This window comes from Podarcis cretensis, assembly GCF_951804945.1.
Source record: "Podarcis cretensis genome assembly, chromosome: Z".
NCBI classification, from domain to species: domain Eukaryota; kingdom Metazoa; phylum Chordata; class Lepidosauria; order Squamata; family Lacertidae; genus Podarcis; species Podarcis cretensis.
Window position 1 is genome coordinate 9,557,687 of NC_137184.1, and position 21,362 is coordinate 9,579,048.

Consider the following 21,362-nt stretch of genomic DNA (forward strand, 5'->3'; position numbering starts at 1 on the left):
AGCAGAGTTAGTTGACATGACTTATCAGCTGAGCAGTGACATCCACATATCACTAACATACCACATGGTTTGTTATCAAACTGCCTGGGCAAAAGAAGCTCTTGACATCATAGTGGTGCCCAGGGCCGTCTTACCCATAGGCACTAGGGGTGCGGGGCACCCGGGCACTGGGCTCTCAAGGGCACCAGGCCAAGAGTCCAGGGCCCGAGAGTTGAGTCCAGGGGTGAGCCCACCCATCAGCCAGAGCGCCACGGCAGGCTCTTCTGCTGCGGGCAGCTCTGCGCCACGAGTTCATGGGTGACTGAGCCAGTGAGATGCTGAGGTGGCCAGTCGCCCTGCCCTCCTGTGCACCTGGGACTGGGCAACTGGGGGGGAGGGGCACCAGGCGGATCTTTGCATCCCGACACCGCATATGCTTAAGACAGCCCTGGTGGTGCCTGTTGACTGACAAACGGGTTACCCTGGCCGTGGGCCAAAATGGTCCGAAGAGATTGGGGAAAGTAAGGATCTGGTCTGCTGACTGGGAAATGTTCTGCAGCCCTGCATAAGAGACTATTTGCTCAGATAGAGCAGTGATGTTTGAAGCGATGGTTTTCTAGGGTCTGGTGGGCTGGGAGTCAGATAGAATGCACAGGCAGGCTGGCATGGCAGCCTAGAGGGTGCCTTCCAAAGCAGGTCTCATTCTGCCAGTCTTGCTGTAGAAAGAGGATGACTTCTGGAAGCCCCAGCTCAAGAAAGCCACCCATTGGTTAGAGTGTTGGACTAGGCCAGAGGTGAGGGACCCCTTTTCATCCCAGGAGCTACATCCCAACACAGACAACCTTTTGGGGGCCACATGCTGGTAGTGAGCATGCCCTGAGACAAAACGTACAGAGCAACAAATGTTATTTTTACCTTTGCATAGCAGGCTACATTTTAGCCATGCACAATCCAGAGATTTTTTACCAGGGCTATGCATGCCTCCCTTGATCTGATTTGGAGCCCAATCCAGGGCAGACCCAGATCAGAGCCTTGAAAACAGTTTTGGGGGCTTACACAGTATTTAACTAGCATTCTGGAGCCCTTTTGACAGCCCCAGATCACTGGAGATGGACCTGATCTGATCCAAGATGACCCAGGGCAGCCTCAACCTGCTCCAGCCAAATCTCAGGTTGACCTGAATTGGCCCGATTCAGTCTGGGATCCATAATTTGGTCAGAGCACTAGTGTGATGGCCTGGGAATCGGATTCAGAGGCTGAACCTGAGGAATCCCAGCCTGCACAGGAGTCTCCAGAACCAGCTGAGCAGGGGCTGGGGCCTGAGCCTGAAGGGTCCTCACCTGTGCTGGATCCTCAGGTGCAGGCACCAGCTGAGTCTGCTGTGACCCCTGAGGTGATGGAGGACCCATTGCCTGCAGGTGCTCCACTCTCAGCCTCTCAGGGGAAGGTGAGGTTGCCTCTGGGTCCAGTAACCCTCCAGCCTCTCCTGAGCTGCAGAGGCTCAGGGCAGAGAGGCGGAGGTAACTAAGTTCTCGCAGGAGGAGTGCTCGCCTCCAGGCCAGGAGAGGCGAGTCACCTGTGGACCGGGGCTGCCCTATGCCTCAGAGGAGATAAAAGCCAGCCAGCCCAGTCCCAGGTTGCGGGAGCAACACTGTTGGTAACCTGTTCCTGCTGGCACCCTGTCCTGCTCTTCTGCCAGAGTTCCTGACCACATCTGACTCCTTGCCTTGGATGCCGCTTCAGCCTTGGCGGACAGCCTCCATACCACACCCTCCACCTTGGACTGGACTCGGACCACGCCGCACGGTAACCCCCCGGGACCAGCACAACTAGTTTCTGTGCACGCACACACGTACCGCTTTCCATTCTGGCCTGTAAGAGGCATTATTATAGTACAGAGCAAATTCCAGTCAGGCAAAATGAGTCAAGGGGGTGAGAGGTAGGAATGGGTGATCTTGTGCCAGTTCTGTCTCTCACCTAACCTAATCTCCATATTGCTGTGAGGATAAAAATGGAAAGGGGGAAAGCCATGTACATCACCTTCAGCTGCTCGAAGGAAAGATGCGATACAGTTGTAACCATAAATAAAATACATAAGAGAACCCACCCCTGCCTTGCATTAGCTAACAAAACATAGTTCTACTGATGATACCCATAAAATACATTTGCTTGCACCCCAATCTGTGCAGGGAGAGACTACATAGTTCCCAGCATTTATCCAGGGTGTATTTTCCTAGGGATGAAGAGTGTTGGATGCTGCGGAGTCTTTAAGATATATGATTTTATTTACACATATCTGCAACCTGAGAATAAGATGGAAGAGCTCACAGAAAACACTTCAACAGAACTTGCTTCCTCATTAGGTTTCTAGGGGGCGTTTCCAAGGCCATAGCTTTGGATTCAGCACACAGCAAGACAAGCTTCTGTGTCTCTTTTCCAGCTGCCATCTTCAGCCCAGACAAATGGCAAGCTCTTGTTCACCTGCCTTCATGATGATGTGGTCTCCAGCCAGGTGATCTGTTAGGAGAAAGTCTCACCTCCTCCTTTTGGAAGCTCTGTCAACGAGTATGACAACATGACCAGCTCTTTGGACATGTAAACAAGGTGATTACAGGCCTGCTCAGAGACACTGACTTAGCAAAGAGACTGCTTTGGCCACTCCAGCAGTCTCTTCTACTACAAACTAAAAGGTAAAGGTAAAGGTACCCCTGCCCGTACGGGCCAGTCTTGACAGACTCTGGGGTTGTGCGCCCATCTCACTTAAGAGGCCAGGGGCCAGCGCTGTCCGGAGACACTTCCGGGTCACGTGGCCAGCGTGACATCGCTGCTCTGGCGAGCCAGAGCTGCACACGGAAACGCCGTTTACCTTCCCGCTGGTAAGCGGTCCCTATTTATCTACTTGCACCCGGAGGTGCTTTCGAACTGCTAGGTTGGCAGGCGCTGGGACCGAGCAGCGGGAGCGCACCCCGCCGCAGGGATTCGAACCGCCAACCTTTCGATTGGCAAGTCCTAGGCGCTGAGGCTTTAACCCACAGCGCCACCTGCGTCCCTCTACTACAAACTACAACCTTACAAATATGAATTCACAACCTTGGTTGGGAGCCAGAGACTTGATCCAGCTCAACGCTGCTGCCCCCAGTCCTATAGCAACACTAGCAGCTGTGCCAGCAGCTCAAACCTTAAACTGCTGGTGAGAAAAGATAGGAAAGGAAAGAAAAGAAAAGAAAAGAGCTATAAAGGAGTCATTTAATGAAGTGCTCAGAGATGACCAGCTGTTGGGAAGCAGCCAGCGGAAGGGATCTAAAATCCTTTCCTTCAGCTATGATTTATTTGTATGGCAAGAGAAAAATATCTGAGGAGTGCAGGAGTGCGGGGGGGGGGGGAGAGGGAGAATAAAAGCAGAGGTGGTTTTTTGTTTGGGGTTTTTTTTTTTGCATACACACACATGGCTGGGCAGGAAAGCGAAAAGAGGAATGCTTGTGGTAAACAATGTTCACATCTATTTACAATTATGCACCCCCCATCCCACCTCTATCATTCAATAAGGATGCTACGTGAACTGCCTCCCCCTCCTTTAAATGGCATTGGGGCAAGCTGAGGAGGGAATAGGCAAGAGGGTGGGTGACATGTTAAGAAGAGAGGGCTGGTCAAGGGAGTTAATGGGAAGTTAACAAATGGGAAGTTAACAAAGTTAACCTAGACAGCATCTTAAAAAGCAGAGACATCACCTTGCCAACAAAGGTCCATATAGTTAAAGCTATGGTTTTCCCAGTAGAATTGATGCTTTTGAATTATGGTGCTGGAGTCCCATGGACTGCAAGAAGATCAAACCTATCCATTCTGAAGGAAATCAGCCCTGAGTGCTCACTGGAAGGACAGATCCTGAAGCAGAGACTCCAAGACTTTGGCCACCTCATGAGAAGAGAAGACTCCCTGGAAAAGACCCTGATGTTGGGAAAGATGGAGGGCACAAGGAGAAGGGGACGGCAGAGGACGAGATGGTTGGACAGTGTTCAACCAGCATGAGTTTGACTAAACTGCAGGAGGCAGTGGAAGGCAGGAGTGCCTGGCATGGGACTTCCGGGTCGGTGCCATCGCTGAATGGCGGACTCCCTCTGAGCTCCGGAGGGAGCCTGCTGGGTAGGGGTTGGGTCCTGCCCTGCCGGCAACGCGGGGACCCTCAAAAACCATGGGCAGTGATGCCCATGGACTTGGTGACTCGGCGGGCACCGTTTGCGCCCCCCCGACCCGCGAAGGAGCCTTTTTAAAGGCTGCGGAGCGGGTGACGGGGGTGTGTGTGGTGCTATGAGTCCACTGCTTCCCCTGCCCAGCGAAGCCGCATGCCATTCGGTGGAGAGCAATGACTTCTTCTTTGGAAAATTTTGGATTTGGATTAAAAAGAACAACCCGTGAGTAAATTTATCAGACTTAAAAGGAAAAATTTGACTTACGAATTTGGAGCGAGCGGGGGAGGTGCAAAAAGGAAGTCCCCCCCCCCTGTTGTAGATGTCTTAACGCAAGGATTTGACAACTAAGATCGAGAGATGAACTTGTTTATTTGAAAAAAATTAATTTCACGAAGGGAAATTACAATAATTGTGCTGGAGGAGAAGATTGGTTTGTGAGAACTAAAATGTAACTCCCCCGGGAACCGGGAGCGATCCGTTATGAGAGACTGGCGAAGAGACACAGAAACTTTGACAGCTGTCAAAGCAGGAAAATAAAAGAGAACTTTGTTACGATGGCTTTGCTGGTTAGATTTGTTACAATCTGGACATAAATTATTGGAAATAAAGGCAACAAGTTATTTGACTTTTGGGTCTGATCTGGAAAGAAATTAAGTTACCATATTCCCTCTAGAGGGAGGTTGGGACATTGCAACAGTAGCTGCAAGTGGAAAAATACTATGAAATTGAGCAGGATTTGTTATCTCTTGGGAAAGCTGCAAAAACGAAGCATTATTTTGTCTACAGAGGTTTCTACACTAAAGGAGACAATGGATTTATCTATTGAAGAAAGGAAGGGACTTGATGTAAGTTTATGTTCCTGAATAAATAAAGCCTCTGTGGAGAACAAGAAGTTTCTGAATTAGAAGGTTCTTGCAGCAGAACAGGAAAAGAAACCTGAGGAATAAGAGCTGGACTAAACTCGAAGTTGGAACATTTGGGACATCCAGACTTTAAAAGGATCAAGAAACAGAATTTGAGTTATACTCTTAAACATAGAGGTCTGGATGGAAGAAGAAGGATCTTTTCTGAGAGTTTCTCCGAGATTGGACTTTCAGAAACCAAAAGCTATCAAAATACGGCAAAGTGGAACTGAGACATGGATGTGGGTTCTCCAGTTTGGCAGTAGACAGATGGATGAACTTTGTGGATCAGAACCGGGAAAAGGGGGAGGGAGATTTGGAATCCAAAGGCTGTAAAATTACATATTTTTTCTTTCTTTTTTTTCTCTTATTTTTTCTTGCTCTATGAAAATAGGGGAATTCGTGGAAGGGAACTGGGGTCGATCTTAGGGAAGCATAAAAACTATAAGGAGAAATGGTTAAATAAGATAAATTAATTTTGAATAAATGGGTTATTTATAATTATAATAAGGTTTTAAAATTTGGGGTAAGAATTTGTGGAATTAATTTTATGGAATGGGAATACAAGAGGGGGAGGGGGGGAAGTCCGGGAAAGATGTCAACGAAATTAAGTGTAAACTTTATTTTTTTCTTTTTTCTATCTTTCCTTTTTTATTCTGGAAACTTTAATAAATATTATTTAAAAAAAAAAGGAGTGCCTGGCATGCTCTGGTCCATGGGGTCACGAAGAGTCAGACACGACTAAAAGATTAAACAACAACAAACAAAGGGGGAGGCAGTGTTGGCGAGCAGAGCAAGCAGGAGTGACAGTCCATCTCTCTCTCTCTCTTTCTCTCTCTCTCTCTGTGTGTGTAGATTGATAGGTCAATAGATCAATAAATAGATATGAGAGAGATTTAACATGAAAATGATAACATGAGCATCCGTGACCATGTACATGCCTGGCTGGCCAGTTACTAACTATAACATCTTTTGGAAAATGAGGTAGGAAGGTAGGAAATGACCAGTATTGGCCCCCGGATGCCCTGATTTGCTCCTGTTGGCCCTGGTGCTGATGAGGGACTTTTATGCTGATGCCCTCTCGGTAGTCAGCTGGAGGCCTTGCCCCAGGCTGTGCCACTTGGATTAACTGTAGATCATCACAATAGGGGGGAAATGGGAATTTGTTCATTATATAATGAATGAGGTGAGGAACAAAAGAAACCCACTTAAGGATAAATGGATTCAAAAATGAAAATCTAGCAATCACCCCAAGAAATAAAATCATTGCTAAGTACAGTTCAACAAGTTACATATCTAAATTTAAAACCCCATTACAGGATTTGTTTTTATCAGTAACTACTAAAAAGAACAAGAAAGGAAATGTACAAAGCCAAGTAAAAACTAATTGAAACAACTAAATCAGTGGAGTCTTTTACATCTGCCATATATGCCAGCAACCCGTCTTTATCTCTTGACATCCTTACTAAAGAGCATAAAGTATATCTCACTGGTGGAGAATCTGCAGTCCTCTGACGCTGTTGTACTCCAACTCCTATCAGTCCCACTCGGCATGGCCAGTGGTCAGGGGTGATGCATCTTGGAATCCAGAAACTTCTGGAGGGCAATGCAAGTTCTCTACCCATGGTCAGTATTTTGACTAATCAGTACAATAATAACAACAACAGATCAGCATGAATTTTCTGCTCCAAAGCCTTGTGTGTAAACAAAAAGATTACACCAATGGTAAGGGACGTTCCTTGATACTAAAAAGAAAGTCATGCCCTCTGAGAATAATTATTAAGCCAGCATCTCTCCTCCTTAATTCTGAAAGCTTGGGCGCCTTCCAAATGTTCCAGGCCTGCCCCACATTTTCAGTCTGCAGCACCTGAACAGTTATTCAAATAGAAATAATGCCATGTGACATATTTTTTAAACAAATGAACCAAGAGTCAAGAACACAAACTGCAAATGTTTTGAATGCAATTGGAATCATAAGAGCATAAGAACACACCCACACATCCACATACACATCCATGCAATGGAAGTAAAATCAGTTCCAGACTACATGAGATGCCCCTTAGGGAAAAACTATCATACCTGTGTGTTTTCCTCTGCAGAACAAAAATGGGTGAGGTTTTTATTACCAGGAAATGGGCAAAGGGGGAAAGGGTTAATATTTCCCCCCCATTGTACTGCAAATCCTATCATATTCAAGCCCTCCATCCCAGGTTGCTATTAAAAGTTCTATCACCTCTGTGCAGACAGTACCTAAATTTCAGAAAATCAGAAGGAGATCATTCTTAGCTATTGTTTTTAGAAGGCTACCAGGGTTTGGGAGGTGGATGTGATTTGGCTAAAGTTGTTAGGCTCATGGATTTCATTAAGGGTCTTTCTACTTTTTTCTCCATATAAATTCATGGCCTGTCCTGGACACAATAGAAATAAACATGCTGGTAGTTTCAGCACCACAGATAGTTCCAAGTGAGCGAACTGTTGCAAGGAAGGCTGAGAGCTGGGAACTTACAAGTCTCTGAGACTGGGAACTTACAAGTCTCTGCTTCCAGTGTTGCTGAACTGATGGTTCCTTCCAACCTCCCCATGAAAATGGAACCCAGGTGGATACTCGGGGAGGGGGAACTAGCAGATTGCAAGGATTCCCCTACTGTGTAAACTCCCTGACCAGATAGTCAACTTTCAGAACCCTTAGACCCTTCTGCTTTTAATGCTGCAAAGAACTAGTTCTGACTGTGAGCGCACAGCTCACAGGTCCTGATAGACAAGATAGGGAGCCTATGGCCCTGTTGATTAACCATTGGCCAGGGCTTGGTAGGAGTTGCCATCCTACTGCATCAGGAGAGCTGCAGGTTCCCCACTCCTGATAGGCTAGAACAGGGATGGAGAACCTGTGGACCTTTAAATATTGATGGGCCATTGGCCCGGGGTTGGTGGGAGTTGTAGTCTCAGGCACTCATAGGAAACTGGAAGAAACTAATATGCCCATGGAGGAGACTGATGAGGCTGCTTGAAAATGATGAGTTCAGAGCAGCATTTATTTAAAGTAACTGGTAACTGTCTGAAGTCCCTTGCCATATAGCCACATCACCACCAATTTTGTTGAGGACTTCCTTGTAAGTAAAAAATGAAACATCATTGTCAAGCCACAAGCAAGGAGCCACACGCAGCAACATAATTATCCCCAGCATTTGATGAATTTATTGGACAATATTAAATCAATGAATCCCCAGATCTGTTTAACAAGGGCTACTTTCATAAATGGAAGTGGTGACATCTGTTCTCCAGCAGTTAATTGCAAACAGCTGCTTTCTCTGGGGATGCAATACAGGTATACAGCAACAGCAGGCACTAGTCTTTTCAGATTCGGGGGCCCATGTTAAACCACAATCTGCAAGAGATTGTACCTGGGACTTTTTGCATGCAAAGCAGACTTTCTACCACCGAGCTACAGCCCATTCATTTCAAAGAACATAGGAAGCTGTCTTATACCAAGCCATCTTTTGCTTACTATTGTCTCTCCCAATCCTACCTGGTGATGCCAGGGATTGAACCTGCAAACTTCTGCATGCAAAGCAGATGCTCTACCAATATACTATTCTTATGCTCATTTTAGAACATACCCGCAGGCCTGAAAGAAGGGGTCAGAGATATGTAAAGTGGCTAGTCTGATGATCCAACAGACTAACTCCACTTTCAGAACTGATTTCCCTCAGGTGAAATGTATTTGAGAGACCATGGTCCTAGTTTCTCCTATATATTTTTTACTTGCTGGGGCTTCAGTCAAAACCTGCAGGCTGAAATTGTTGATGCTTAGTATATATATCACAGTGCAGTACAGACATGAGTAGTCTGGCAAGACAGCTGGTTGAAAGAAGATGAGCTTTAGGTTTATTACTCCTGGCAAACAAAGCCTTTCTAAGCACAAGCTTTTATGAGGAAAAAATGGAGTCATAATAACCTTATGGCACTAACATTAAAGAAGCAGCAGGAAGGAAGTGAAGCCTGAGAGCCAAAACAATCCACATAACCACATGGTATCTGAAGAAGTGTGCATGCACACAAAAGCTTATACCCAGAACAAACTTAGTTGGTCTCTAAGGTGCTACTGGACAATTTTTTTAATTTTTTAAAATTTAAATCCACATACAGTTACTCAAGAAGGAGTCAGTGAGGGAAGAATAGGTTGTATTTCTGTCAGGTAACTTATTGCAAGTGTTGTTGCTTCACTCCCAACAGAAATAACTCCATCTTGAGGGACCATCTGAGAAATGTCCATTGTGGCTGCTGAAAAAGTGCTTGCCTGTGATGATGAATCTCCATAGGCTGGGCAAATATGTTCTCTGAGACACAGAGTTATATATTCCTTGCCAGCCCTGACAGTGAGCAGGGAAAACACACGAATTCTCTCTTACATAATGAATGTAGGCTAATGACTCGTGTGGTATAAAGCAGAGAGTTATAGAGGAAAAGTCACTGAAGCTACAGAAAGAAAGAAAGAAAAATTGTTGATGGGAGCATTCTCAGGAAAAACTGAGAGAAAATCTACAGCCTGTTTTATGTAAGTTTAGCCAACATGGCTTCTCCCAAAGAACCCTGGGAACTGTAGTCTGGTGATACACTCAGAGTTCATTAGTGATCTCGAAATCTTTTCCACATCATAGCACTAAAGTTGGCAGAGTCCCCCAGGGAGAGGAAATGGGAGTTTGTTTACTTAGCAAGATTTCTATAACGATCAACAAACAAACCTCTAAGCAAGTTTACATGAAACAATATGAAATACTCATTAAGGAAATGCTGATTTAATCAACAGTCTTTGAAAACAACTAGGCATAATAAAGTTATCAAAATGTAAGATAAAAGCAACTGTTTAAAAAACAAATATATATAATAAAATTACATGTCTGAATAGGCTGACCTAAACAAAAAAGTTTTCAGCAGGTGTTGAAAGTGATACAATGAAGTGACTGCCTAATATCAACAAGCAAGAACTCCCAGAGAGTAGGCAATTCCACACTAAAAGATCCATTCCTCACATGCATAGAACAGACGTTAACATAACACTTGTAAAAGCCCCAGTTCTGGTTTTAATTGTTTGAAACCAATTTAAGATTGTGGCCCCTTGCTTAAAAACTGCTCACATTCTTTCACTTTCACTCACAATCCTCGGTAAATAACCTTAAGAAGAATAGAATGTAAATGAGTTTCTCAAATCAGAATACTGTTGCCATCTTGAAGCGCATGCAGTTTGGAGCTCACTTACTGTGAAAGGGAGGAATCCATACTGAAATCTTCGGTATGTGGCCTACGGACATGGGGCAAAAGGAGCGTTAACAGGTCAGGCACACATCAACAGAACATTCAGAGGGTTATTGGACACTACTGGTGGAACTGGACAGGATGGAGTGGTACAAAAGTCTATTGGCACTGGAAGACAGGGCATATTTCTACCTTCCTACCATAGGCAATGACCAAGGAATACGTCAATGGAATAGCATGAGAGCTGCTTCTCCACAGTCCAGTCCCACAACCATCTCAGTTATGAGTGTTCAAAGGTTACTAGGAGTTGGAACAATAATAGAGCCCCTTCCATTACCAAACCAGAGAAGACAGGAGGTGTCAACTTGTGAAAGTATCAGATTGGCCAAATCCACATTGTCCAATCCTAGAGACATGGCTAGAGTAGTTTGTCAGGAGACTATGGGGAAGTATCATGCATGTGGCTAAAGAAGTGCATGCCCCACCCTGAAAGGAAATAGAATTGACTCTCTACCTCAAAGAGGGAGGGCCTGTAGTCCTCCAGATGTAGTTGGACTATAGCTCCTACCGGCGCCTGACCAATGGTCATGTAGGCTGGGTTGATGGGAGTTGTAGTCTAGCAAGATCTGAAGGTCATAGCTGCTGTCCCTGCTATACAAACTCTTCTTGGGACTTCTGAATATCAGACATTGTTAATTTGAACTAGCTAATTTAAAAAGTGGTCTTCATATGTAACCAGAGTGAGGAACCTGTGGCCCTCCAGATGATGTCAGACAACAACTCCCATCATCATCCCTGACCAATGGTTATACACTTTGGAGCTAATGGCGGTTGTAGTCCAGCAAAACATCTGGAGAGACACAGGTTCTCCATCCCTGACCCACCACAAAACATGGAATTTCTGTGACCATAATGGACATTTGGAAGGAGTAGAAAGTTTGTGTCCATATTCCTTTGTGACCTTTCTAATGAAGAGAGATCTGGGGTATGTGTGTGGACATTCTGTTTCAGATGGGACAGAGATGTAAGGGAGACAGGAAGTGTGAGGCTCATGTACTTCCTGCTTCCCCAGAATCTGCCATGTTAGTATCCATTGTCTTTCAAGTAGGCCCAACCCCAAACTGGGCTGAGGTAGAAATGACTGTGGAATTAATTTGTCTGATTCTATGTTCTTCACTAGAAACTGGAAGAGGGGTAGAATAAAAGCTTCTGAATTTTGATGTTCAGCATGAGCAGGGCACATCACTTGCACGACTACTGATACCAGTAGTCATATCAGCAACACAGAGACACAGAAGGGAGTGCTCATCAGCTGCAGGATCTGATGACTGCCAGAAGATTCTGCACATTCTAATCCCCAATGAAGGTAGTAGAAGAGTACTACTGAAAACTCTGTAGCACTCGTGTGTGTGTGTGTGTCTACTCACTGTAAAAATAATCCTCATAGACCAAAGAACTGCTACTGAGAGCTGTCACATTCTTCTGCTAGGTCAGCATGAGTACAGTAAATATTTTATAACTGTACTATGTTCATTTGGGATTGCTTTGACTATTGTTCAGGCCTATTGCACTGAAGTTCATATCTCCCTTTTAGTGAAGAACCATGAAACAGAGGGGTGAGGAACCCTTTTCAGCAGTTCAATCAAGTCCAATGGGGCTTTATTCCAAGATTATACCCTGGTGCACTGTTCAGATAACTGGAATCTGTGCACAATCAGTGTGTTTGTGTGCTGGGATGAGAAGCAGAAATCATATCAGCAGGCATCCTTTGGGTGTGTTTCACACACTGGTCATGCCTTGCATATATCAAGAGCCTGTCTATATAAAACTGTTCTGGACACCAGAAGTTCTGCATGCAACTATTGGATCAAGGCATGGTGATCCTTGGGGGGTGGGGTTTGATTGCACAACCAACATTTGCTTGGGAAACTGATTACACACAGCTGATATCTGTGTATGGAGGGTTGCCAAGTTTCGTACACAGAATGCATATTTTATCCGCCTTATATACCATCAATGTGTATAAGAGCATAAGGGATAATTTCAACAAATGGGAGATAAGAGAGTAAGGGAAATGAGGGAAGAATATGCATCCTTTTCCAGATACAGGCTTAACTGCAGTGGCTTATAACCAATGAAAAGTGGCTTATGGGGAACATGTGGCCTTTCAGATGCTCCTGTGCTACAACCTCCTTCATTCCCAACCACTGGATATGCTGGCTGGGGCTGATGAGAGTTGGAGTAAACAAAATAAAAATCTGGAGGGCCACAGGTTCCCCATCTCTGGGTTGTGTCAAAGAGGTCACATAAAAGGTGAATTCCAAGAAGGGATTTGACAGAAGGGGTACTGGTCTTTGTATCACAAGGCTGCAGTACCATGTGATTCAATCTCAGGCTTCAGTTTTGAAAGGATATTTATTGTACTTTTTTCATTTGCACAGACGTAATAGGAGGATAAGACGATTCTCCCGGTGCATTTCAGCACTTGTTTCCATAGCAATTAGCATTAGACTTGAAAGCGTAATGTGATTATCATACTGCCCTAAGCAGCACTCTTTTGTTTTGTGTTCTGTGTGTTTGGGGTGCCACTTTAACCCCTTCCTCTCACTTTGTTCAACGTTCATGTCGCTTTATTGGCCGAGGGAGCTGGCGTACAGCTTCTGGGTCACGTGGCCAGCATGACTAAGCCGCTTCTGGCGAACCAGAGCAGCGCACGGAAACACCGTTTACCATCCCGCCAGAGCGGTACCTATTTATCTACTTGCACTTTGAGGTGCTTTCGCACTGCTAGGTTGGCAGGAGCAGGGACTGAGCAACGGGAGCTCACCCTGTCGTGAGGATTCGAACCATCAACCTTCTGATCGGCAAGTCCTAGGCTCTGTGGTTTAACCCACAGCGCCACCCATGTCCCTATGGAGGTTAGTAGCCATGGTTAACCTTATTTTCCATGAATTTGTCTAATGCCCTTTTAAAGCCTTCCAAGTTGCTGGTCATTGCTACTTCATGTAGCACAGTGAGTTGCACAGTTTAACTAAGTGCTGTGTGAAGAGGTCCCTTTAAATCCTCCAACATTCAACTTCATTGGATCTAGTTCTAGTATTATCAGAGAGGTAGGAAAACTTTAATCATGCCATCCTTGACCAACAAGGTTCTTGTCTCTGATCGCTCATGTCAGGGTAGTCACAGAAATTGATGAAATAATGTTTAGAGGGGCAATTAAAATAATAATAATAATGGTGGAAGGGCATGGTTCCTCTGCACTAAATGTGCTACTTTTGAAGCAAATATTGAAACACAGGAGTAACTCTCATTAACAGTACAATGGGACTTACTCCTAGGTGTGTACAGGATTGCAAGGTAAGTTGTTGTATTTTTAAGAAAAAGTTAAATCTGCTGGGTGGGGGGCATTCTGCTAGCATGGCTGAGGGTGGGGTTGCACTAAATTTATTCCATGGACATCCATTTTACATCTTACATTATTTATCCACGAGAAAGAGAGAGAGAGAGAGAGAGAGAGAGAGAGAGAGAGAGAGAGGAATAAGGAAACAGAGACAGGGATAGAGTGATGGACAAGAGATGAATGGACATAAGAAGAAACCAATATAATCAGAGGAAAGTTTCCATTCCAAATAGTCACAAATAAATGTATGTACTGCATATTTCCCAGTGTGTAAGTTTGACAGCTGCTGACATTGTAGAAAATGTCTACTCTTGATGATATTAAGTAATTTCCAGAGAATTTTTATGGCTGAGGATGCCCCCTAAAGGCAGATCTACACACACACACACACACACACACCATTTAAATTAAACTTAGGTGGTTCAAGAAAACTTTGATGTGCATCACATTGAGAAAAATGTACCAGCTTCTTGAATTCAGCTGAGCTCTTCTGACATTCTTAAGATTCCTGCTGGATCAAAGCAAAGGCCTTATCTTGTTCAACTCCCTGTCATGGCCAACCAGATTCCCAACAACTGGTATTCAGCAATAGGCCGTTACCACCAAATCTATTAAGATGAGACACATTTTTCAAAAGCTATTTTACTTTCCTGAGTTTACTTGTTTAAGAACTTTGTCACCTGCGAAGTCCCAGGACGGGTTACAACCATTTAACCAGATAATGTTAAAATCTAATGAAACAATTTTAAAAATGAGACCAAAAAGAAACAGAGGCCATTTTACAAGAAACTCAAAAGTAAAGAGGCTGGGCTTTCAACAAACTATGTAAACTTCATAATCAGCAGGGCTTTTTTCAACCGGAACTTCCTGGAACTCACTTCCGGCACCTCTCAGGTGAGCGCCATTGCCATTATAAGAGAACAAGGGAGGTGTTTATTATGAGTTCTAGCACCTCTCTTTCTAGATAAATAACACTGATAATCAGGATCCACTTAAAATGAAGATTGTAATGCAATGAAAAACAACAAAAAAGTAATTTTAAGGAGCTTAGTTTTAATCTCCAAATCTTACTGCAGCTGCTAGAAGCTACCCTATGGCCAGGCCAGATGAGAAACACAGCAGAGGTATAGTGGTAAAATTTGAAATGTATAAGCCCATCATAACAGCCCCTGTAGCTGCCCTATCCAAAACTACAGCGCTTGTGGATTTTCCTATTTCCTCTGTGTTGTTCTCTCATGTAGAACTCAAAAGCCTCATTATCACCTCAATCGCATGCCTATGATAATTTGTCACAAACTGTTAGTGAAAAACATGAAAGCCTCGTTATCACCTTAGTCACTTGCTAGATCAAGACGAGTCTGTCACTGGCAGATGATGTCATAGATCTTGCTATGGAAAACAACATCATCAGAGCTAAGTGCCCCCTTTTCTCCACCACTGCCTCCACCACACTGCTAGTGTACAGTCTTCCTCCAGCTTATCCTGTCCCTTCTCTGGGTACACTTTCTTATATACTATGTTTGTTTTATGGCTAAGCAGAAATAATTAGAATAAGAGATCCCTCTATGATATTTTAAATACTAGATGTTTCAAAACTATTTGCTGGTTTATCTGATAAGCAAAGGAAGCTGTGTTGGTGGATAAGAGGGAGAACCTACCCACCTCCCAGCTCACAGTTGGCAATACTTGTACAGTGGTACCTTGGTTCTCAAACACCTTGGTACTCAAACAGCTTGGAACACAAACACTGCCAACTCGGAAGTAAGTGTTCCAGTTTGCAAACTTTCTTCAGAAGCTAAACATGCTTCCGATTTGAGTGCAACACTTCCGTTTTGAGTATTATGCTGAGGTCTGTCTGTTTTTGCTATTTATTTTGCGTTTTTGTTTTTGTGGCTCTTTTTTGTTTGTTTTGTGTGGAACCCAGTTCAGCTACTGATTGGTTGATTGACTGATTGTGTGACTACAGTACATTGCTTATTGCTTTAATTTAATGGATCAGCGCTCTCGTTAGTTAGTAAAATTCATGTTAAATTGCCGTTTTAAAAATCTGGAATGGATTAATCCATTTTGCATTACTTTCTATGGGAAAGCGCGCCTTCGTTTTGGAACGCTTTGGTTTTGGAACGGACTTCCGGAAAGGATTAAGCTTGAGAACCAAGGTACCACTGTATTACAAGGGTGCCGAACTCTCGGGCCTGGGGACCTAATGTGCCACTCCGGGCCTCTCTACCTGGCTCTCAGAACTCTCCTAAGGCCATACCTTTCACTGGCCTTGCTCCATGCCCCCAGTATTTTTGCCTGGCTGGAGTATGTCCTTAAACACTGATCATGCATATCCGAATGAAAGATGGTGAAGAACGTGTGTAGATACTTGTCTGCTGTGCAAAGGTAAAATTTACATTGTTTTGCTCTGTCCTCTTGTGCCTCTGCCTCTACCCACCACTGGCATGTAGACACCCACATTCCCAGGAAGGTCACCCAGATGAGAATGCGGCCTTCAAGCTTGTAGAAGAGTCCCCACCCTGCTTTATTTAGGACCAATTAAAATGTTACAAAAATAGCAAGCCAGCTGTTGTGTCCTGATTTTCTTTTCTTCTTAGATATAACTTGCTTTTGCAGGCCCTTTGAAGGTCTATCAAGCAAAAAAATAGGGCTGGAAGAAAGCTAACATTCCCCAGGCATGTAATCTGTTTTTTAAATAAAAATAAAAAGTTGTTTTATGGTATTTTTAGGGTGTCAGACCCTACTTTTGGAAGGAATGTCTGATTTTATCTCTACCCCTGGTGTAAACCACATTGAAACCGTGTGTTCAGAGGATAGGTACAAATAAATTAATATTTCCCCCCATTCTCGTAATAGATAATAGGCAGCACTAGGGCTCCACCAGGGAAGAAAGATGATACATTTTTTTTTCAATAAAAAGTACTAATCAGAAAATCAGACCTTCCTAACCGTGAGTCACAATGCTCACCATAGACATCATTTCCCAAAAAGGCATTACAGTGGTAGCTCAGGTTACATACGCTTCAGGTTACATACGCTTCAGGTTACATACGCTTCAGGTTACAGACTCCGCTAACCCAGAAATAGTACCTCGGGTTAAGAACTTTGCTTCAGGATGAGAACAGAAATCGCGTGGCGGCAGCAGGAGGCCCCATTAGCTAAAGTGGTGCTTCAGGTTAAGAACAGTTTCAGGTTAAGTACGGACTTCCGGAACGAATTAAGTAGTTAACCCGAGGTACCACTGTATTTAGTTTCAAGTGGGAGTTGTAGGGCAGGAGCAGGGAGTCAGTGCGAAGTGCTACTGTTCAGGATTCAAGACTCCCACAAGTTTTCAACTCCCTCCCTCCAAACTATCAGCATTCCACGCCACCTAAACCTGCTCAGTTTTCACTGAACTGTTTTTGGGGTTTCCCCAGGAGTTTCGGCCCCCTCTTTTTCTGTAGCTTCCTTCAAAGAATCCTGGGAACTGTAGTTGCTTTAAGGGTGCTGGAAATTATTATGAGACCCTTGGTCCCCTCTCACAGCTACAATTCCCAGAGCTCTCTGGGAGGGAAAGATTGGTTGTTAAACCACTCTGGGAATTGTAGCTCTCCTAGAATAAAGTCTCTGAGCTGCTTTCGGGACCCTTAAACTACAGTTCCCAGGATTCTCTGGGGGAAACCACAGCTGTTTACAGTAACATGATAGTGCTTTTGGTGTATAGTGAAGATGGCGCCTAAGTTCAGTTTCCCACATTTCCACATCTATTTGATTTATTTTTTTATTAAAAAAAGTCCTTCTGATAATTCACCACGATTTTAGCATGAATTTTTCCTACTGAGTACAGTCATGCATCAGGATAAATACACTTCAGGATAAGTATTTTCGGGTTGCACTCTGTGGCAACCTGGAAGTAACAGAGAGCGTTACATCCGGGTTTCGCCACTTGTGTATGCGCAGACAGTCAAAATGACGTCACGCGCATGCGCGGAAGTGGTAAAACGCGACATGCACATGCGCAGTTGTGCAGTCGCGTCTTATTTTCTGTTCCTGATGCGAACAGGGCTCCAGAACTGATCCCGTTCACATCCTGAGGTACCACTGTACATCTTTGTTTGCAAGTTTGTCTGATACACATTCCTGCAAAGCAATTCCCACCCCCCAAATAACCCACATTTTGTATGCTATTTTCACTGATATATATCTCTTATGCACACATTACCCAAGTAGCATGCATTTTTTTAAACACGCTACTCAGCTGGAGAACTGCACTGCAAATTTCAGAGCAGTGCAGATTGCAAAAGATAGCTGTCTTCTGGTTCACATATTGTTTTGGGAAGTATGACTTAGATAGGTTAACCTGTAAGTGTGAATTGAATCAAATTCCTTCTCCCAGGGGCGCTGACTTGCCCGCCACATGGGGGGGACACATAATGTGATGCGCCAGGTGATGGGTCCAGCCCCTGCATAGCACATGAGCGCTTGTGTGCTGGGGGGGACGTGCAGGCGCCCCCACCCCACTGCCAATATGCTGGTGCTCATGCACTGGGTGAGGAATAGAGAGTACAATGCTTGGCTCCACACTTGGCCTGCTTCTCCCCGTCAGGGAGGGAGCAGGTGGAGCAGGCCTGAAGGTTTTTTGGAGGGGCCCAGCCCTCTCTTTGAAAATTGGGGGGGCTGAAGACACCCTCAGCCCCCACTACTCAGCGTGCCTGCCTTCTCCATCCCTAGTTTGTGGCCACACCTGCTTTTGCCTCACCCACCCCTATTGTCTGGCCCCCAGAAGTTTGCCCACAAAGGAATGTGGTCCTCAGGCTGATTATTATGTTTATCCCAGTCTGATCTGAATTGCTGCCTTCAATTAAAACAACTTCCGGTCTGCTGTGGGTAAAAGGTAAAGGTAAAGGTACCCCTGCCCGTATGGGCCAGTCTTGACAGACTCTGGGGTTGTGCGCCCATCTCATTTAAGAGGCCAGGGGCCAGCGCTGTCCGGAGACACTTCCGGGTCACGTGGCCAGCGTGACATCGCTGCTCTGGCGAGCCAGAGCAGCACACGGAAACGCCGTTTACCTTCCCGCTGGTAAGCGGTCCCTATTTATCTACTTGCACCCGGAGGTGCTTTCGAACTGCTAGGTTGGCAGGCGCTGGGACTGAGCAGCGGGAGCGCACCCTGCCGCAGGGATTCGAACCGCCGACCTTTCGATCGGCAAGCCCTAGGCGCTGAGGCTTTAACCCACAGCGCCACCTGCGTCCCGTCTGCTGTGGGAGCTATTATCAAAACTCAGAAAGGCTGAGTAGTAGCTATTTAATCCTTATGGGTTGTGGCACCCAGAAGGCCTGTTTGAACAAACATTACCACTGGTTGTTTTGTTTTCATTCTTTGGGCTTTTATGGCTCCAGAAGCCAGTGATTATTTCCACAAGTGAATGTTGGTATTTCCATGGGCTCCTGTGCGTTCTCATTCAGCATATTGCTCCAGGGACATGCTGTTTGTTGGTAAACAGGTGGCCCTAAGCCAATTTGGAAAGAGAGAGCGAGAGAGAGAGGAGTGTCTCAGGGGCAACTGAACAGCAAATATGAAGCCTTGATGAAAAGAGACACTGGGGAGTTTGCAGGAATCAGGGACACAGTAAGAGAAAGAGAATGATGCACTAAGGAAACAGGTAAGTGAACTTTTAATTACCGGTAGCTGAACACACAAGCTTGTTTTGTAAATCAGATTTGTTTCTGTATTTTTTCCTGACGTATTTTGTGTGTGTCTTTCGTGTGCTTGGTTTTTGTTAACAACAAAATAATACCCCTCCTGTGTTTTCCAGCAACTACAAACCCTCCAAGTGTCCCTATTTTCCAGGTGCATTCCTGATTTAGAGAAACTGTCCTAGTTTCTGATTAGAGCCCGGAATGTCCCACTTTCCCTTAGGATGTTCCTATTTTCATTGGAGAAATGTTGGAGGATATGGCGTTATCTGACCCCTGAGCTGTCTGAAGGCATTCCTGTATAGGGAAGTTTTTTTAAAAAAATGTTTAATGTTTTATTATGTTTTTATACGTTGGAAGCTGCCCAGAGTGGTTGGGACAACCCAGTAAGATGTGTGGGATTTGAATATGGATATAGAACATAGTGTTGCATGCCAGCCCAATCCCTGAGAGGTGAGAGGTTCCAGGTGCCCACCCTGGCTTTGTGTTACCTTTTGGTAATGAGAAACAGTGGAGAATGTGATGTCTTCTGGTTTATGGTTAATTTACATGCATATACAGTCATACCTCGGGTTACATGCATATACAGTCATACCTCGGGTTACAGGTTGCGTTTTTTCGGGTTGTGCACTGTGCTGAACCCGGAAGTACCGGAACAGGTTACTTCCAGGTTTCGGCACTTGCACATGTGCAGAAGCTGTAAATTGCACTTTGCGCATGCGCAGAAGCGCCGAGTCATGACCTGCACATGTGCAGATGTGGCGCTGCAAGTTGTGAATACTGCGGGTTGCGAGCGTGCCTGCCGCACAGATCACGTTCTCAACCCGAGTGTCCACTGTATATCCTGAGCTTATGATGGAGGGGTTCACAGCATCAAAACCCCAAAAGGGTCTAGCTTCTCCCATAGCTGCTGCCTGATTTCAAGCAGAAATAAGCCATGCCTCTCTGTGCCTTTCCAATCTGCAGGTTTTTCCTTTAGGCCACATTACAGCAAACTCTGCCCTCAGATTACGGCTTTTTCTTTCTAACCCTTTAAGAGATGGAGGAGGAGTCCTACTCATTTGCCATCTGGCCCAGAGCAGCCCCCCCTCTTTTGCTTTCTTAATGATCCATCAACTTTCTCTTAACACTTGCTGGGTCTAGGGGTTGCTTTACACTCAGTTTAATTCCCCAAGCCTTAATGAAATTCCAACACCTTCTGGATCCAGGGAGTCTGCCACCCACAAACTCATAACAATATTCATCAGGGTTAGTAGCCATAGATAGCCTTATCCTCCAGTAATTTATCTAATCCTCTTTTAAAGCCATCCAAGTTTATGACTGTCACAGCCTCATGTGGGAGCAAGTTCCGCTGTTAAACTATGCAAAGTGTGAAGTCATGATTCCTTTTATCCATCCCACATCTTCTAACATTCATTATCATTGGATGTTCATGAGTTCCAGTGTAGGGAGAGAGGGAGAAAAACTTTTCTCAGTTCACTGTCTCCATGTCATGCATGATTTTATGCATATTTATCATGAGGCTGTGAAGGGATAAATCCAGGTCCACCTCCTTTAGCCAAGGGGTAAAATATATGGAGCTGGCACTGCCATGGAGTCCTGGATAGTTAGCTAAATATCCATCTGAGACCAGGGTTGCATCTTCTGTCCATCACATTCAGCTCCAAATCTCTGCCAAGGAGCAAGGCTTCTGACAGCCAAATAAATGAATGCCGAATTAAGCAGGCATGAATGCATTTATTTGACATCTGCTAGTAGGAGGGGACATGGGTGGCACTGTGGTCTAAACCACAGAGCCTAGGACTTGCCGATCAGAAGGTCGGTGGTTCGAATCCCCTCAACAGGGTGAGCTCCCGTTGCTCGGTCCCTGCTCCTGCCAACCTAGCAGTTAGAAAGCACATCAAAGTGCAAGTAGATCAATAGGTACTGCTCCAGCAGGAAGGTAAACGGTGTTTCCATGCA

General features: G+C 44.9%; 1 protein-coding gene across 6 annotated transcripts in view; it reads right to left on the bottom strand.

The window, feature by feature from the left end:
* KCNT1 (potassium sodium-activated channel subfamily T member 1) overlaps positions 1-21,362 on the bottom strand; it is a 213,456-nt gene that overhangs the window by 80,415 nt on the left and 111,679 nt on the right. For 2 of the 6 annotated variants that reach the window (XM_079961946.1, XM_079961944.1), the window contains exon 2: positions 10,326-10,367. The exons of the other annotated variants lie outside the window; for them this stretch is intronic. In XM_079961946.1, the coding sequence (XP_079818072.1) occupies positions 10,326-10,367 (42 nt within the window). The remainder of the gene's footprint in view (positions 1-10,325; positions 10,368-21,362) is intronic. 6 annotated transcript variants of the gene reach the window in all.